This window comes from Antrostomus carolinensis, unplaced genomic scaffold, assembly GCF_000700745.2.
Source record: "Antrostomus carolinensis isolate BGI_N321 unplaced genomic scaffold, ASM70074v2 scaffold3312, whole genome shotgun sequence".
Taxonomy (NCBI): domain Eukaryota; kingdom Metazoa; phylum Chordata; class Aves; order Caprimulgiformes; family Caprimulgidae; genus Antrostomus; species Antrostomus carolinensis.
Genome location: NW_010300017.1, coordinates 55,184 through 74,312, shown reverse-complemented (window position 1 = coordinate 74,312; position 19,129 = coordinate 55,184). Strand labels below are relative to the sequence as shown.

At 37.1% G+C, this 19,129-nt stretch overlaps 1 protein-coding gene across 1 annotated transcript in view; it reads right to left on the bottom strand.

Moving 5' to 3' along the window:
* Positions 1-807: 807 nt before the first annotated feature.
* The window catches only part of ANO10 (anoctamin 10), a gene marked incomplete at both ends in the record, with an annotated part of 72,688 nt that continues 54,366 nt past the window's right edge, over positions 808-19,129 (bottom strand). The window contains one exon of the mRNA XM_010162966.1: positions 808-924. Within this exon, the coding sequence (XP_010161268.1) occupies positions 808-924 (117 nt within the window). The remainder of the gene's footprint in view (positions 925-19,129) is intronic.

Genomic DNA, 19,129 nt, shown 5'->3' with positions numbered 1-19,129 from the left:
AAATTGCTTTAGAATGCTTGTAAAGTATATTGTAAAATATACTTTATTTCTGCAATAAAATGAGAATATTATATGGACAACAAAATAAGGCAACCTTACCATTCCCTCATACATACTTAGTTCTCAACACAATTATTTCAAACATAATTTTCAGCCTGTTTACAATTTCTGTTTATATTGAAGTTAACCGTTTATTTGTGATGGTACTTCAGCAAGTAAAGGAATCCTAATGTTGCAACAACACCTCCAGGGATGAAACCAGGTTTCATAGAGTCCAATGTCCTTCAAAAGTCACAATATAAACTAAGTACATTTGCACACACAAGGACAACAGACACCGTAAGTTGCTACATTACTACCCATACCAGGAGTTTCAAGCTGTCTGAAAAGAAAGACCATTTTTCTGGTGTTGAAAGGACGATGAATCTGTTAAAACTTCCAGCTCTTTGCTCCACTTCTTAAGCAGTGATGGATTAACAGAAAATGAAGCAGTAACTGAAACGCTACAGGTGACAACCCAATGAATAGAAGTAAGCCAGCGCTGCCTTCTCTTTATTCAACACTCTGCGCTTTACACTGCAGTACCAGTGACTGTTCCATACCCCACCCAGCCACTCCAGCTCTGCCACCACAGCCTGTGGGGTAGAGGTGGAACAGCTTTAGCTAATCTTAATACAGTGTAGACAGGAATTTCAAAAGCCCAGGATTTATCCACCTAAACCAAAAGTAGAATCTCACTAGTTTATCTTTCCTTCAGGCCACCAATGCTTTCCATTGTTGTTGCCATGACATGTCAGTTGTTCTTACCTGTTGTTTGAGAGCCTCTAGAGATTCAAATTCCAATTTGGCTAGTTTTATCTGGATATCTCTTGGTTTATCCGGAATTACAAATGCCATGATAAACTTTATTGCTAGTAGCAAGTGCTGGAAAAAAAGTAAAAAGAAAAATATTGTTCTATAGAGTTTGAAGCATGGGGAGAGCAGCATAATCCCTATTTGAAATTTTAGTAACAGAGGTATAAACAACTATTTCTTCTGACATGTACAACACAGCATACTATAACCACATTGAGCCTCAGCTACTCCATATTTTTTCTATTTACAGTCATTCATTATTTGAATATAAATATATATAGTTTGGCTTATTTTCATAATAATCCTATTTTCACCATGTGCAATACATTTCTAATTCAATTTTGTATTTGATTCCAGATAAAATAATTTTTAAAACATATTATTGGTGCATAGAAACTGAATTATGGCACTCAGAACACATAGTTTCATAGTGAAATTTTTACACATATACACACAAATATTATTACATATAATCAGATGCAATTTTAACACACATACATGCATGCATACATATACATATGTCAGGATATAAATGAAACAAGCACAAAATTTCTGCATTACAGAAGTTATTGAAACCTAAAAGCACTCCTGAGAAAGCATCAGAAGAGAACAAAACAAAATAAAGATAAAATAAAATAAGTGTCACACTCATGAACAGAAACTTTCCAGGAAATGGAGAAATATTCTACATGTAAAATGTCAAATTAATCATAATTTATCACAAAAGATTATAATCTTATTTATGAGGAAAAAAAAAAGCATTACGTTCTGTTGAACCTAGTCATTGACCAGTCTTTAAATTTCCCTTACACATGCACCATTCCCCTCCTCTCACCAAAACAAGTGCCAAACTGTCAAGCCAGTGGTTTTGTTTCTTCATTTATGTCAACTATAAGTATCACCTAAACAAGAACCATTAAATCTTGTTTTATTAAGGGCTAAGCTAACAGTATGCTGGATGTTTGCAAGCAGGAACTTGGTCCTAGCTGAGAAAACCCTGACCAATATAAAGCAACACTTTAAGCATGTGCTTAAGTTCCATTGACATTATGATACTCACAGACATGCTTAAATTTAGATTGCATGTCCAAGCTACTTAGAGTTTTACAAATGGAACAGATCAGTGCTCCTTTCTGAAACACATTTTGCTGACTAGACACGATCTTGATGCACTTGGGCACGTGAATAACAAAGTAACAGACCAAAAACCCCTGAGATTCTGCAATTATGTGAGCAAGAAGCTAGGAAAAAACACTACAGACTAGCAGTGTTCTACAAGTGGTAGGGAAAATAAATAAGCCAATTCCAATAAATAAGAGTTAAAGTAACAAATCAGATAATAGTAATAAGTTAGAAAACAACTAAGAGCCATACATTGAATTATTTTTTTAAATGTATTACAGAAAAATAGTAAGTAGGTCTAGGAAACAAACTCTTAGTGCAAGAAATAATACTTAAAGAGGTGAAAGGAAGGCTGAAAATCAATGCAATTGTAATACATTATCAATGAAAACCTGACCACAGGCTTATGAAGCAACTAGCATGTCTGCTGTGCAATGCAATGGGTAATACTGCATTATTAACAAAAAAATTATGTCAAGAGTAAAACATTCTCCCACTCATACAAAGTCTTTTTTTCCCCCACTCAATTTAATAGCATCTGCTACTAAGGAACTTGTACAAAAAGCCTGATAGCAAACAATATTGGTTTATGCTAGAAATTCATAACAATAAAGATGTCTCAGAGCTGACACTGGAGGAATCTCTTAAATGGAAAATGGTAAAATGTTGAAGACAATAATAAAAAGTAAGACAAACAATACTCCTATGCAGAACAGAGTCACAAGGAATCAGAGGTTGAAGGGGAATAACTGATCTACACATAAAATCTTGGTTTGGAAGCAGGAAGATGAGGAGAGCAAATTTGGAGTACTTAAAACTAGCTAACAGGATTAAGCTAAAATCTTATATTTAAGGCAAATGACTGACAGAATTAGCAGCAACTGAGGGATATTTATTTGAAAAGTTATAATTGACATTTCAGTTGAAAAAAAGACTCAGCATCACACAATGTAGCTTCCAGCTGCCCAAAGTCCTTTGGGCTGGGGTCCATCTCACATTGCTAAACAAAAAACCCCATCATATTAAAGAGCAAGAATCAGACTTTGGAACTGTAATAGTTCATCCACTGCCTCTTGAAGAGCTTGAAAAACCTAAGCCAAGCTAGTAACTTGGCACGGAGACTTCAAAATAGCTCAAAATTTGGACAATTTTTAAGAGAATAAATCAAAACCATTTCAGGTAAATGTAAACAATACTATGGAGGACAGAGACTGAGTTTTTCCCTTTTTTAAATAGGGGTGAGGAAGGAATAGAAGAGACATCTAGGGAAACCAGAAATAAAACCAACAAAAATGCTGCAGTTAACCCTGGAAAACACAGCATTTTTTAAAACAGAGTTAGAAGTTTAACTACTTCACCATACAAAGAGTTTTAATGTTGTATCCACTAACCAGAGCTCAGCAGTTCAGCAGTATTTCAGATGGGGTTTTTTTGGCAATAGGCTACCTGTTACCCACATGTATTGGAAAATGCCCTTGACACAAACTAGCTGTTTGTGAGAAAAGTAGTCAGTTTTCATGCTAGCGCAACTCACAGCCTGTAAACACAAGGATACAGCCCCAAACAACAAGGCAGAACTTCTGATTCAGAAAGCCTTCAAGCCAGAGAAGGTTCAAAGGTTGGAGTACAGATCGGGAATCACTAGTTTTGCTTCCCCTACTGTTATCCTCTTTCCTTGGCATCCACTGTAGGCCACTGTAAAAAAAAGATGACTGAGTCAGGTAGACCTTTGGTTTACCCCTCAGAATGGTTTTTTAATGGTTTTTTCCCTCCCAAAAACAAAAGCTTTAGCAGTCATAAAGTGCTCAGAACTGCATGGGATGTTCCTGTGTGCAAGACTGTGACCTCAGAAAACACACTGGACTTAACAGACTGCAAATTCAGTTCAGTGCCACCTCAGAACTCCCAGTGAACCTGAAAAAAGACATCAGAGCAACAGCCTCCCTTGGATAACTTCTCCAGCTGTTCCTATTTGCACATTAGGAGTAATATTAATAAAATTGGGAAGGTTAACTGGCATAAATTATGAATGTGGGTCATATGACTCATGAAAACTCTTTAAAAGAAAATGTATCTAATTTTTTTAACAGTTTATATCACATTTTGGAATTGACATTTGATTAAGGAAATGTAAGTATTCAAGAGAAACTGAAGGAAAAAGTAGGGAGATGAGTAGTTGTGTTATGAGGATCATTCATATTCCATACTGATCTTTTAATCTGGTTCTAGTATAATTCCTGCAAGTCAGAACCACAAAAACGAGACATCTGCTTTCAAAAAAAGAAATGTCTTAAGAGCACAGTATAAATCACCAGAATAGACAGCAAAATTATCTTTCATAGTATAAAGTTATATTATAAAGAATATACTATAAAAAGACAATAGGAAAGTTCATCCAAATTTGCAACACAACTAGTGCAAATGTATTTGTGCAGTTTCTGCATAGAGTTGGTTTTCATTTTTTTTTATTTTGGAGGGTTGGTTTTCTGGGTTTTTTTTAATTAAATGAGGTTATAAACCCAACGATTATTTCTAACTGCAACCATTAAAAAGTGGTGTTGTTTCCAAGAACATGCCCTTCATCATTACAAGAGGACTATTTCACTGTGAGCAAAACCCAGGATAACATTCACACAAGCTGTAAGCTCTCCAATGCCAACAGCAAAGTCCCCTCCTATTTTGCAATCTGTCAAGTGGGCACAGAGAGCAACAGCAATGAGTCTCTCCCCCTTGATAAATGCGGTGCCATCGAACTCTTTGTGGTCTTGTGCCAGGTGCTTAGAGAGCCAAAAGAACTACTCTGTTCCGAAAAGCCACCGACAAGAGTAGAAGCAGCAGCTGTGTTTTGCAGCAGTGGGTCCCCAACCTCGTCTCTTTTAAAACAGAAAATGCAAATTAGGGTTAAATTCCTGGAATTTTGAACAGCTAATTTGATTTCTATAGTGGTCTTACTGCAGCAATTCCTGTCAAAATCTACTCAACTGGAGAAAGAAAAAAAAAAAAAAGAGAGAAAAGAGAAAAGGAACATAACCAGTAGCTGCTGGTTAGCTGACAAAGTGCGTGCCAAACATCAGCTTGGAGAGACTTTAATAAAATTTTGTATCAAAAACCTATTTTAGAATCTAATATTTATAACAACTTTCAATCAAAATTAGGAATCTGGACCTAGTCCCGCCTAGAATCAGTACATGCTAGGAAACAAGATGGTCACTGGTTACTAACTCTGTGTGGGTAAGGAACCCTACATGAAAGCCAACACCTGAGAATGGCACATTGCTTTCAACCTCTATTCTCTACTGGTATATGCAAAAAGCTCTTGCAAATGTAAAGGGAAGTATCACCGTAAGATCATGCTACTGTTACAGCAGCAGGCAGGGAGATCATTAGATTCTTTGCTAGGACTCTGGATCTCAGAATTCTGACATTAAACTGAGCTAAGATCAAACACTGTGAACAGACCAAAAAAAAAAAAAAAAAAAAATTTTTTTTTGTCTTTCTGTGGCACAAGTTTTTAGTTTTGAGGGTCTTCCATCTTCCTGAGAGTAGAAAAAAGGCAAGAGGAAAATGAAAAATAATTCTGTCAAAGGAGCAATACCGGCAAAGAAAAATTTCCATAAAGCTCAGGAAGTTCAATTAAATTAAATTGTCTTTAATAGACAGCAATAAAATAAATTTATGAGCAAATATTTCTGCAATATACATAAAAAGAAAGCACAACCAAACTTTCCTTCTCGCTTGTAGATTGAACTGGTTTCATTACAGAGTCTTGCTGATGAAGCAGAATCATCACAGCTGAGGGACTTTAGAAAGACCTTTCTTCTGCTACTCTGATAAATGCTGCTTTTAAAACCTCACGTCCCATATATTATTACGGAATTTTTGTAAAATGGGAATGAAATCTCCCTTAGTAAAAACCTCTGATATTCCTTTCAAAATTTCATTTTATCCACAGACATGTCCAAAATCCAGGGCCACAGCGGAACTGATGGTGAAAACAAAGTTGTGATTTCATGTTGGTCCTATATCAGGGCTCCTCCACATCTCCCGTTCAGCTTGAGACTTTGCCTTCTCTCCCCACAGGCTCACAGTCCAGACGCCTGCCACGATCTGCATGCTCATCTACCCCACTTACCACCAAACCACCATAACCCATCTCCCTCTCACTTCAGCCATTATAAGCTTCCTTTCTCCTCCTTCCTGACAAAACTCCAGGGAAACACTAGGATCAAAGTGTCACCTTCCTGCCTTGGATTCAGTGCCTCTTGCTACTCCATCACACTGAAGTCTGCCTCAGCTCTCAACTGGAATATGCTCAGTACAGGTGAAATGTTCATGCACTTACACCTGCTGTGCTCCTTTAAGTGTCTACAAAGAACATAAACCAAAGATGTTTCAGAAATGTGTATCTCTGCCAACTTTGGGCAGTTTTCTCATAGAAGCATCATAAAGCACATTCTTTAGATCAGAGTAAGCCTTCTGTCAGCCTTCGCATTGCTACTTCAGAGCACAGATACGCAATGCGTCTTCTAAACACAATAGTAATCTTATTTTGATATATTTAGAAAAATTCTATGTTTATATTACTTTTATTTATGTATTTTCTCCTTTCTTAAAAAGAGCAAGGCATTTATGTAAAAATGCAAAACCTCAAAACTCCAAACTGGAAAAAACCCATCCAGAAGGGAGAGTTTCAGCCTGCCCCATTAACTTGTGGCTGAGATAGATGTAACTAAACAGAAGCTTATTACGAAATGTGTCAGAAAGCGTAAGCAGAGGCAGCATTATCCGGTCCATTTATAACTTGTACCAGAACGTCCGTTTCTTCCTCTTAGATGATGAACACTCATGTGCACACACACACAAACCCTGAAAGGCTGCCCAAGGAAAACTGGTAGCTACGTTTCTGACAGAAAATCTCACAGAGCACCAGAAAGGTGAGAGCGGATCTGAAATCTCCTGTTGACCACACCAGTACATTTGTGAAATCTAGGCCCGCTGAACAGGGTATCTAAGCTTATGTTTAGTTTTAAGCATATCTATAAATATATTTAAGTTCAGAAAAATATTTAAGCTCAGGCTTAAAAGTGGATTAAAAAACAATGCCCAGGTCATTTGCTGAATCTGGGTCTTAAAATTTCACAGTTGAATCACAAAACATATTATCTTTTCCTGGGGGTGGTAAGATGGGACATGTACTAAATTCACCTGTCTTAAGAGATGAATGTCAGTTTGCACAGCCTCCTTACATTTACACTTTTGAAATGGTTTTAATTAGTGCAGAAATCCTGGTCTGTATTTTTATTACAAACCCACTATAAAACCACACAAGTAGAAATCCATGCTGAAAAAGATGCCAGGCTTACTATGCAGTTTTGAGGCATATTTCAATCATGGAAACAAGTATTAAGCTACAGTATGAGAACCAGGGTCTGTTTTGTTACTGCTACATTAGCAGCACTGGTCTCTAGTAGCAGTGTTATGCCCCTTGTTCCAGTTAAGTCTTGGCCTTATACCTCAATACTATTGAATTCATTTCTTTCAGAAGTAAATTTATTCTAAATACTGCAATTGCTTCATCTAACTATCACTACTGAAATAAAGCCAAATCCAGACCAGTGCTTCTGAGAAAGAGACTAACATATAAGACAACATTAAAGGTTAAAATAAATAAATAAATAAATAAAATCTCTAAGGAAGTAGATTCTCTGTTCATGTTTCCAGGAAGTAACTACAAAAGCAATGGGTTAAGCAAAGCAAAAAAAAGTAAAATATTGCAAACATCATGGTCTCTTCTGCCCTTACATATTATCGTACTTTCCTTTTGTTTTCAAAAAAGCTCTACAAGACCAGTTGGAAGGTAAGCAAGGCAAGCCAGTACTACTTCTGAAACTTAGGCCTCCTCTTGGAAAGCCTTAGGAAGTATTTAAACCAGGTAAAACTTTAAACATGAACAATCAGGGGCAATCTGTTAAACAAATAAATATTCTACCAATGCACATGCTAATAAAGTTGAAAGCACAAGCAATCTGATCAACTGCATAGTCCTGACAATTTTTTCATCTCACAGCACCATTATAGTGTCTAGTAATTCAATATCTTTTAAAAATAAATTTTATAATTATTTATAGATTATTTCTTACTAATGCTTAAACCACAGCTGTTATACATCATATTCAGTCACTAATGAACTAAAGCACTATCTAGTTTTATTAGTCTTTTTTAAAAGATTTAGATGCCCAACTGTCCTCCATCATTTTCTCCAACAATAGCAATTAAGATGTGAGGCAGCCTGGAAATTTACAGAAATTCTGTCACTGACTTATTTGATGCTGCAAAAAAGCCACCACTAGTTGTTTATTTCCTCACATTTACAGATCTGTTCAAGCCTTTTTATAGAACTTTTTTACACTGGTATTTTAAAGCCTACTTTGAGATTACTTTTTCAGGACCTCCTATGAATTGTTTAAGTTCTTTTTGAGATGTTGAAGCATGAAAACAGAGCAGCAAGGGTTGGTAAGGTAGAGTGTTCTATTTACATACCCAAGCAACACACTCCCATCTCTCCATGCAAATTGCCATTTTTAGGTCTATCACATGAATTTAAATATTCAGCAGATTCTAGAAACACCTGCTGAAAGAAAAAATTCTGAATAAAAGAACATCTGATACCAATCTTGTAGACAGACTTCTGACTAACTAACTGCAGCTTGGTAAAAAACAGTTACCCTAATAATCTTGTTTTATAAACACAGCATATTCTGGAACCCAAAATATTTGATGATAAAGCATACTTGCAAACCTGTCTCTATAAAAACACAACATACACAAATGAGTCTTCCAGAAATGTCCTAAGACATGATTTTTCTGACATTTGTTTCATTCTGTAGTCAATTCAAAAGACATGAAAAAACCGTAGGTGTAAATTTGTCTCGGAGCTTCTAAGTATTTGCTAATGGTTAATTTTGCAGTAACACAACAGTCTTGAAAGCAGCATAATAGTGCACCCATCTCTATGTTACCATTTGATAATCCTGAAATCCTCTGGCACAACCCTTATCTCAGTTTATGGCTAGTGTCTAATAGGAACTGGGATAAGACTTGCCAAAAGCCAAATTAGCTAATGCTGAACGTAATAAACAGCAGAGCTTTGATCATGCTCTGAAATAAATTCTAAGTGAAAAGTGGAAAGAATGATGCCCATGGAATTAAAGTTGACAGTATGATTAATACCAAGCCATATGAAGTGCCTCTTAGCTGATTGCTAACATTACATATTGGCTCCCATTCTGACAGGTATAGTTTACTTTCAAAATGCCCTTATGTTCCACATCAAGGAAGGAAAAAAAAAATGTTTGCTACTTCCTATTAATCCTCAAAACTTATACTTCTTTGCACCTTTAAGTCACACATTTTTCTCTAGGAAAAAAGATGCAAGCAAATTACAGCACATCTCATTGTAATTATGCATTGTAAGGAATTGTTTGTCAGGACACAGAAATTCCTCCTCTGTTACACAACTGGATGACCTAGGATTAGCAACGAGACATGAAGCATTACTCCTGCCAGGGGTTTGAAGCTACTTTAAGTCAATTCAGTGATAAACAGAAATTGTCACCTACGGCAGGCATCACAGATTTGACAACTCTTTGCTCCTGCCTCAATCAAACCTCATTTGATCTAGTTCAAGCCAAACTGGACAGGTATAAAACTACTAATTGAGTTTTGGACAGACTCAGCAAAGATATCAAAATGTACACATATGAAAATAAACCCACTCTACTTCTCTACTTCAATAAGCCTTACAATGGCTTTCCCAAAACCTTTGTTAGTTCTGGAGATTGTGAGACAATTAACAAGCTTGTCAATCTGACATTTTTCTTCAGTGCATGCTAGGAAAAGGTGATGCTGCACCTATATTAAAAACTAAATTATTTTAAACATTGAAGTCGATGTTTTTGTCTGTCACCTTGACAGCAAGTAACACAAAATAACTGGGGTTTAGTTTTAAGAGCAAGGTTTCAGACAGTTACTCTTCAAAGACGACCTACACCTAAGTTTTTACCTTTAACTGTGAATAACAAGTTATTCAACTAGATGCATGGCATTGTACTTAAGAGTTATTTGCTTATTCCTCCCACAACTACCTGGCTTTACATACAACTCTCTTATGATGCCTCCAAAGCTGATCCACAAGAGTATTATTCCTGATGAAAAATCTGTTCACCTCACAACACCAAGATAAGAACAGTATCTGAATAAATACACTTAAAAGAAAACAGAGTATTTCACCACACTGCAAATGCATCTTCATTGAACGATTCACAAGTTTTGCTTAACATATAGCTTTACTCTCTGTGTTCACCCTATTGTAAGTAAGTGGCATGCTTTACTCTACTGTTTGAAGCTTTAAGTAAATTCTGTAGGATGTGGCATATTTTTTCATCTGGACCAAAAGGTGAGTAAATGAACAAAATGTCACAGCCATGACTCAGACAAAAATATTGCGATATACCAGACAGTAAGCTGCAGATTAATTGTTGTCTCTATTCCTGTGCAACTTCAATTTAAAAAAAAGTAGTTGAAACAGGTACAATAAAAACATCTAATCTGAAACAATTCTGTAGGGAAAAATTAAATTAACAATTTTCATACAGGAAACTCATCACCTGGATTTTTCCTGTAAAAACTAAAGGATTTTTTCCATCAGAACAATGCAAAGTCAAATAATCCTTTGCTTTTCAATAAAGGTCAGAAGAAAGGCTTTCCATTCAGCTGGAGTATTTTAATTAAACATTGCAGCAGGTGTTTGGATATGCTGCCAAATCCTGAAAAGTTTGCATAAAAACTGTATCTTTAGAAAAAAATAACAATCTGTACATCCTCGAGCTCACTTTATCTGTCTTTTCTGTGAATGGGTATTCACAAAATTACATGTGATTTTCTCTGTTTCGGACCACGAGTACCTGCCCTTGCTATAAAAGAATTCTTCGTTAAAGATGTTGGAAGCTAGCCATGCAATTCTCACATCAACTTTTATGGCCAGGACAGATCTGTGCAACAGAGCACAGCCCAGAGTTTGGCCTTAGCTGCTGACCTGCTTAGGAGCTTGTTGGGAACATAATTGGTCTGTTCAAGCTGACGAAAAGAGTGTCTTTAACTGTGAGCCAAATTAACTTTTGAGACAAAATACTGCAGTTAATGCAGATCCCTTCGTAGGCCATATGCATGTAATTAAGTTTTTCAGCAGTAACACACCTCCCAGCTTTAGCTCTCCATGCACTCACATAAAAGCTGCCTATGAAATGCTTCCAGAACTGCTTACGCTCTTAGGGAACGTAAGCAAAGCCCATCGAAACATGCAGACTCCAGAACAGAGGTGGGAGGAAACAGAAAGTGGAAGAGAGGAAGAACAAGCTGTGTTCTCCATAGTGGCAGTAAGTGATTCTATCAAGTCCTTCTGTCAGCTTAGGATGCGAGTCAGAATGTGAATCCAGCAGTAACTCTCCAATACACTGGGGTACACACAGCTGCATCAGTGCAGTACTGTTCTTTAAAACTAAACTTCTATCAGCACAATTCCATGCTCACTTGCCTGACAAATTCAGTGGGCATCTGGGACATCTCAAAATCAGGAATGTTTGAATCAGGAAAAGGTTTTCAACTGAACTCAGATGTATGAGGCGAAAGGCGAATACCAGCAAAAATGATAATACAGCAAGAAAGTCTGTCATTCACTTATTCACTTGTTTTTTTCTGAGACTTGTTAGTTTGGTCTTTGCAACTACAGGCAGAACAGAAAACCAAAAGTTTAATCTCACCAGTGTAACAGCTTTGGCAACATGCAGTGAGCACAACTTCTCATCTCCATACAAATACCAAGGCTGAAAGAAATTTTGAAAAGCATTACTTACAGATTCAATTAGAATTTTAAGACCGTTTGGGAGTCAACTTGCAGCAAGGACTCAGCATCACTTTTGTTGCTATGAAACATTATCACATAAGAATAATCAGCCATAAAAACCTGCAGCTGACTCATTCCCTGGCTGAAATTATCTCAGCTGAGAAGGCCACTTTCAATTTGAAATGAATTAAGTAGCAATTCTGAAGAGGCTCTGAAAGATGCCTCAAGCACCTCAAATGGGCGATGCTGAGATGTCAGACAAGATCTTGGACCAGTGACTAAATCTGAACAGGTCCTTGAGTAACTATAATACTACATACAAGCAGAGACAGGTAGGAAGCTGAGACTTTTCGCACATGAATCTCAACAGAGCTGACCAGAACTATCACAGGAGTCTTAGAAGTCCAGGGACTGAAGGAAGAAACCATCTGTATCTGTGACTGGTCTGCTACTCATAATTAAAAGACGTAACATGGTACCAAAACAGACTGTGTCTCAGCTTCAAAACTCATTCTGGGAATGAACAAAACCTGGGAAGAGGCATTACCTCACTACAGGAATAACTTCTGGCAGCAGTGATTTGGCCCTGCTGTGAACCAAGAGGCTGGCCTTACAGAGTTATGTATCCTGCAGACCTTCAGTCTTGAACCAGTCCTGTGTCTGCACAGACAGACTGATGAAAAGCAGATATTTATTTCCTGAATCTGGGAATTTGTATTGAGTCACTTTCATTATGACTGGACTGAAAAGTGATTCTCTTTCTTCTTTTGAGTTAAAGAAATGCTGGAAATGAAAGTATTCTACAGTGCCTTTCCTTCAGCTTCTAGATGAAGCAAAAATGCTGCTCCTTTTTGTGCAAAACATGGGTAAGGAGAGTTCTTCAGGAGAAATGAGAGGAGCATAAGGAGCAAGATGAAAGGACGCAAATGTACAGGACTGAGCAAGCCTGGCACATAAGGGCAAGGCTGTTACTGCAAACAGAGGGTGCCTTGGAATTGGCTGCGATACACCAACACTGTCAGCTTCGCTGCCCCCAAACGGCAAGCGAGCCAGCTTACCATCTCCAAGACCTGCTGTCTCCAAAAGCAGCAAGATGACTCCTGAGGTGCAGATCACCTCTAAAAATAGGCAGTCCTGATAAATTAATGCAATTTCTGTCTTAAAGAGATACACGTTTATAAAAGTGAGATCACTGAAGATCACAGCACTTCAAATTTTTATCCAAACACAGACTCACTCAACAGTCACATGAATCTTGACTAGAAACACATTAATAGCCCAGTGAACAGGCAAAACATGAACACAGTTTTCAAGGTTCAAAATGTTACTTTGCTGCGACCCTGCCTTTTTCCCCTTAGAAGTTGTTTAAGAGCTGTAAGTAAGAGACAAGAAATCCCTAAAACCTCTTGGCCTAGATTTTTTTTTCAATTTTATATCCTTGACCAAATGTTCTTTGATAATCCAAACACATACATCCTTATGTATAAAATAGTTATTACCCCATATACTCAAAAGGTTAAAAAAACCCAAACAAAACCAACATTGGGAGAATTTGTCCTGGAACATTTGAGGGATCTGGCAGTACTTGAAGTTGTGTGGGTTTTTCTGATGTAACAGTTAAAGAATTATCTTCTAACATAGTAAACTGTCACACAAAAACCCTAAAAGGATAAAGTCATGTGAGGTATCAGACTCATAAATCGCTTTTGCTACTGTACACTTTTCCTAACATCTGATCTCCTATTTTTACTGGGAGAAGAAATATCAGTATGTGTCAAATACAGGAAAGAAATTTCTCAGTCAAACAGTATGCAAAAGTAAGACCCTCCAGCATGACATAAAAGTATTAAAAGAAAAAAATTGAGTATATTTTTCTTTCAACCCAGAAGAACATTACCTTTCTTTGATAGTACTGAATGGTTCTGGGTTAGACAAGATGACTTTGCTGTACCTAGCAATTTAAAATTCATTTCTATGATGAATCATTCTAGCATTACAGGTACCTATCTCTCTCAAGAGAGAAACAAAGTCTTTAATAGCCAGCAGACATATATAATAAAATGATATTGTTTTGCTCACTTCCAATGGGATCAAGCATATTACCCTGTCACCTCAAACCTGAAAACCGTTTGGATATTTTTCAGAATTTGCAGGGATGCCAAATATAAACTATAGAAGTACCAAACACCATCCTGCTTCTGGTTTTGCTTTATATGTTCCTGCAGGCAATGAGGTTTTTTTACTGCCTACCTGAGCTTTAAAAATCAGCTGCTGTGCTTCAAACACTGTATCATTAAACAAGTTACACATGTATCACTGTATTTTATTCAGGCTCAAGTTTTTAGAAATTTGGAGGTTTTCCACTGCTGTGGAAAGGCACTTTTTTATTTTAAGTAACTTTGCATCTTTTCACGTTAGATTTCCTTATTTTTGCCAAATTTCTCTCACACAGACAAAATACAGTAGGTAATACGGTTTAAAACAAAAACATCTGAGGACCACTGACTCTCAAGATTCTTCTGAGGCCAGTCTTTAGCATCATTATTCTTCGAAGATGAACACTTCAAAATCAGGTAAATTGTGAGAGTTTCTTTGTCAACTTGGGCTGCCTGAAGCGAACACAAAACATGCTTCAGAATTATAAAATATGATTTCTTAAGGAAACGATGTCATTACGGAAAGGTTTACTTAGTTTTATTGCTATAACAAGATACAACAGAGCTTAGTTTTACAAAACAAACAAGATACAGTTGCATTGATCAGAGAGGTGCTCTGTTACCTTGTTCTGTCAGAGGTTTGATTCCTTAATCTCATTAAGGACACACTCGGTTGTTCGTAGGGGTAATCTTTCTGACAATGCTTTGCTTTTGAGGGACACAAATTTAATTTATTCATGGTTGGGTTAAAAAGTTTGCCTCTTTCTTTTCCCTTCTTTTTATTCTCCACTATGCCAGCTATCTTATCTTCACACAGCCTATTCAATTTTTTGACCTTTTATTATTTTTTTAAAGCTTAAATATACACAGCTGACCTTTATTTTAATTTAAATTCTCCTTCATACTTTTAGAATATTGTCAAATTTGCTATCTCTAGGTTAACTTGATGCTACACTTAAAACTAGTCTTCTGTGCACTGTCAGCGATGGGATATGCTTAATAGGATGAATTACTGTGCTTCTCTGATGAATCTGTAACTTGCACAACCAGTTCTCAACGTGCTGCCTTTAAAAATGCACTCTAATGACTTTTGTCGTGGACCAAAGCTCCCAAGGTGCTATGGCTCCAGAGCCACCAACTCTATTCTCCGTGCCTGACATTACAGTGAGAATACAGCCATTCAAGGAATTAATGTGCCACTCCTGTGTAATCCAAAAGACTGATACACAAGACCTCTCATTTGCATCCAGCACAGTAACCCTGGCCCATTCCAAACAGGAAATAGTAACAGTTTAGCATCTAGGATTATTGCAAGAATTATAAAGATTCGACCATTAAGGAATTTCTATAAATAAGGAAGCCTAGGGTGATGGCTCACATTTTAAGTGTTGTGTATGTCTTCTCCTTCTAGATATTTGCACAGCAGCAGCATTTTTTAAAAAAAAAGGTTAATTTAAACCCATACAATTTTCTAAACATAAAATGCTGCTTGTAACATTACACATGGATGTTTTTCAGAATGCATACTTGTCTCTCTTAAATGAAGAAAAATAAGTAAAGGAAAGACAACCATTATTTACTTCAAATCTAATATATATTTTCTTTACACACAACATTTATATTGATATTTATATACTCTTTCTGAAAGTAAGACTTACTTAAAGAAAGGTTAGACTATGTCACTGGGAGAAAACTGGTATTAAGATCAGAGATCACTCACTTCTTTCCATAAGGCAATAAGGAGTTGCAAAATCTGACTTTGCCAATAAAACTAAAGCTAAATATGAATGATTAAAAATCATGATGCTGAACAAAACTTTGGGCTTGTTTTAAAGCTCTTTCTTTTCCCTTGCTATGAGACTATGTTCAAGGGCTTCACAACTAACGGGTTAAAAATGCCAGCCAGGTCTGCTATCGGAAATGCACGTGTTGTTATCCTCAGTCAATAATAGGTCTAGCAGAGATGACTGCACAAACTGCATTACCTCTGTAGTGCATCATTTTTCTTCCTTTTATGCAATTAGATGTTTCCCAGTGGACAATCTATTTTTCAATGGCCTGTACTAACTTCTGGTCCAATTTTCTAAATGAAATACCTTCTTTACACAAAGTAAAGTTACTTCATGAATTCTGCTTTTAAATATTCACCTGCAAAGAGAAGTAACCCCTTGTATCTGAAAGTGCTTACAGCTGAGCAATACTCCATTATATAAACAAGGTTTTTAAACAGACTAAAAAGCATTTTCAAGAATACTAGCTTCGTTTTTATCTTGATTGATTACCAACACAGTTTCCAATCATGGGAGGGGTAGACTTGCCTTCCCTTGCTCACTAACTCTACTTAAGCTTAAATAGCACAAAGAGCCTTTGGTGCTTGCAGCCCGGCAGCAGAGCATTCACTCTGAGCAGCAGAAAGCCAGCAGAGAGCAGCAGCCTTCCCGCTAACTATACAGGAGTGGCAGGGGTGGGTCATGTCCTGCGTGAAGAGCATTAGGCAGCATGACTGACAGAACATTCCTCATCTGGTTCTGCGCAAGGCCATTTTAAATCAGTCCAGCTAGATACCTCCGTGTTCCTCAGTCCCACACACTCCACGTACAGTGATGACTCAGACCAAGAGCTTGTGCTTCAAACACCACAGTTTTCATCAATCACAAAGCCATTAACTGTCAACTCCAAACAAGCAAGAAGGCATAGATTTACCATTAGAAAAGAAGGATTAGTCCTGAATGGAGAAACACCGTTTCTTCTTGATGGGTCCTTTTAAAGGCTTTTACACTAATAGCAATCTTTCTTTTTTCCTGCAAAATTCGTTGAACTATGAAGTTCACAAGACAAAAAAAGCCCCTGTACACCACCTCTCTATTCTTGCTGTGAGCAAAGAGGCAGACAGAACAAGACTAGAAGTGGAACACATGTCTACCTTCACATAACAGAATAACAAATGTTATCAAGGTGGGACAATAACTTTGGAAATTAAAAATGAAAAGCAGTCCCCTATCACCACATGCCTCAGAGCATGAGTTCAGAGATCATAATCATACGCTGAAAATCAGACTCTGAGAAAGTGCTGTGTTTTTGTTGGCACAACCAGCAGTTCTCTATTTCTGAAAATCAAGTCAATGCTACTTTTGTACCTACGTGCAGATGCTTGAAATCAGATGCCAATATTTTAAAACTTCCGTCTTACTATACAATATTTACAGTTTGTCCAAGTATTTGGGTCACTGAAACAGACAAGTGCTATTAATAATTATCCTGAAATTAAAGGCTAGACATGCAAAGTTGGATCAAGACCTCTTTTTTGTTGAACAAAAATAAATAAAAACCATGTATGAGATTTTCTTTCATCTAACTTTAGTTATCTAGGAAATCAAGCGTAGCCAAAGCTAGCAGACAACACACCCCAGATGGCTAATCGTTCCATTCCAAACGAAGGCAGGAATGACTCTCTGCAGGTGCCCAGACATCCCCCCCTTACCCATACAGTAGCCTAGGCAACTAGCTTCACACAGATATTAGCTTTCATATAGTTAAAGGTTGGGGGATACTTATGTTTTCCAATTTATATAAATTTAAGAGTAAATGCCATAAAAATCTCACCAGGCACCATTCTCAATAACACTAAATACACAAAGAAAAAACTGAACTTTAATTTAAAGATACAAACTGCATTTTTTGTTGTTTTTTTGCAGAAAATGCTAATTCCAGCCTTTACAGCTGATGAAGTCTCCAGATGAGAGAGGAAAAAAAAAAGTTGTTGTGTATCAGTCACTGAAGGAGGCAGTCCACCAGAATGTACTGAATATTCCACTGAAGAGTTACTTAAATCTGAATAAAGTACTAGGTCATAGGATATAGGATGCTACTCCATGGAAGGTGGATGGTGAAGTCTAGTAAACTATCCTCTCTTCGGAATGAAATTATAGCTAACAGCAACAGAAAGCCATACAGATTAATCAGAAGCACTGTAACCTCAGTAACCTCATGGTTCCATTTGGCAAAATGCAGTAAAATTCAGCCTTTCTGCTCCTGACACTATCATAGTGATGTTACCTGGACACCAGTGGTTAACTGTGAAGTCTTTATACAAATTCGTAAGTTATTTTGACAATTTCAGTCATGGCTCTGTAAGCCAATATCCTAGCTCACTGTCTGGTACATCTCGAACACCCACACATGCACTTCAAAAGAAAATCAGGAAGGATGCATCGTTTTCAAGCTTCTGGGATGAAATTATGAAACATCACTTCTTTGTGTACAATACAACTATTGACTTCATTCACTTTCCCAAAATGTAAAGACCACTTGGCTTGCTGGATCTCCCTCAGCAATACCCACCATGCAGGCTACTCTATCACTGAGGAAATAACTCTTTTCTTGCTGAAAAGTGAACTTTCATCACACTAGTGTGAATCCCCTATCAGCAAACATTTAATCTTGGTTTTACCAGTTCAGCAGCCCCTCAATTACACGGCTGAAGAAAACTTACTAAGATTACAGAAAAGCAAACACACAGAGGTCCACCTTCACAGGACCAAGGCCCAAATAACAAGAAATTAGCTCTAATTAAGAACAATGAAGAGACAAAGGAACCTGGGCTAAAAGCAGTATTCTGAAATTGCTGAGTTGGTGTTCAGAGATAATTTTCTTGTCAGATGTGATCCAGGAATTCCAGATCAAAATAGGTAACTTGCAGTATCCCCACACACTTCCACCCATCCTCTCTTCAGTCTACCTGTTCTATGAACTCCCAGTGCAGACTAGTGCAGTCAAATATGCTTTTAAGTGACACATTAAACTAGGAGTCTCACAACTTTTCAGAACATTTAGGTCAATTTACCAGTAAAGTCCCCTGGCCATTAGTATTTCCATTTCAGTATTTCCCATCAACAAGTCAAGTGTGAATATTTTAAGCTTCATTAGCCTTCAGCAATCCCAAATGCCAGTTTCCTGATCACCTACTAGATTGTTGTATACTACTCCATCTCTTAAACTGGAAGACGGATTACAGTGCTACAAAATCACAGAGAACTTGCATCATAAAATAAAGTATTCATACCACCTGTTATAAAAGAGTGAAATTGTTCTCCCT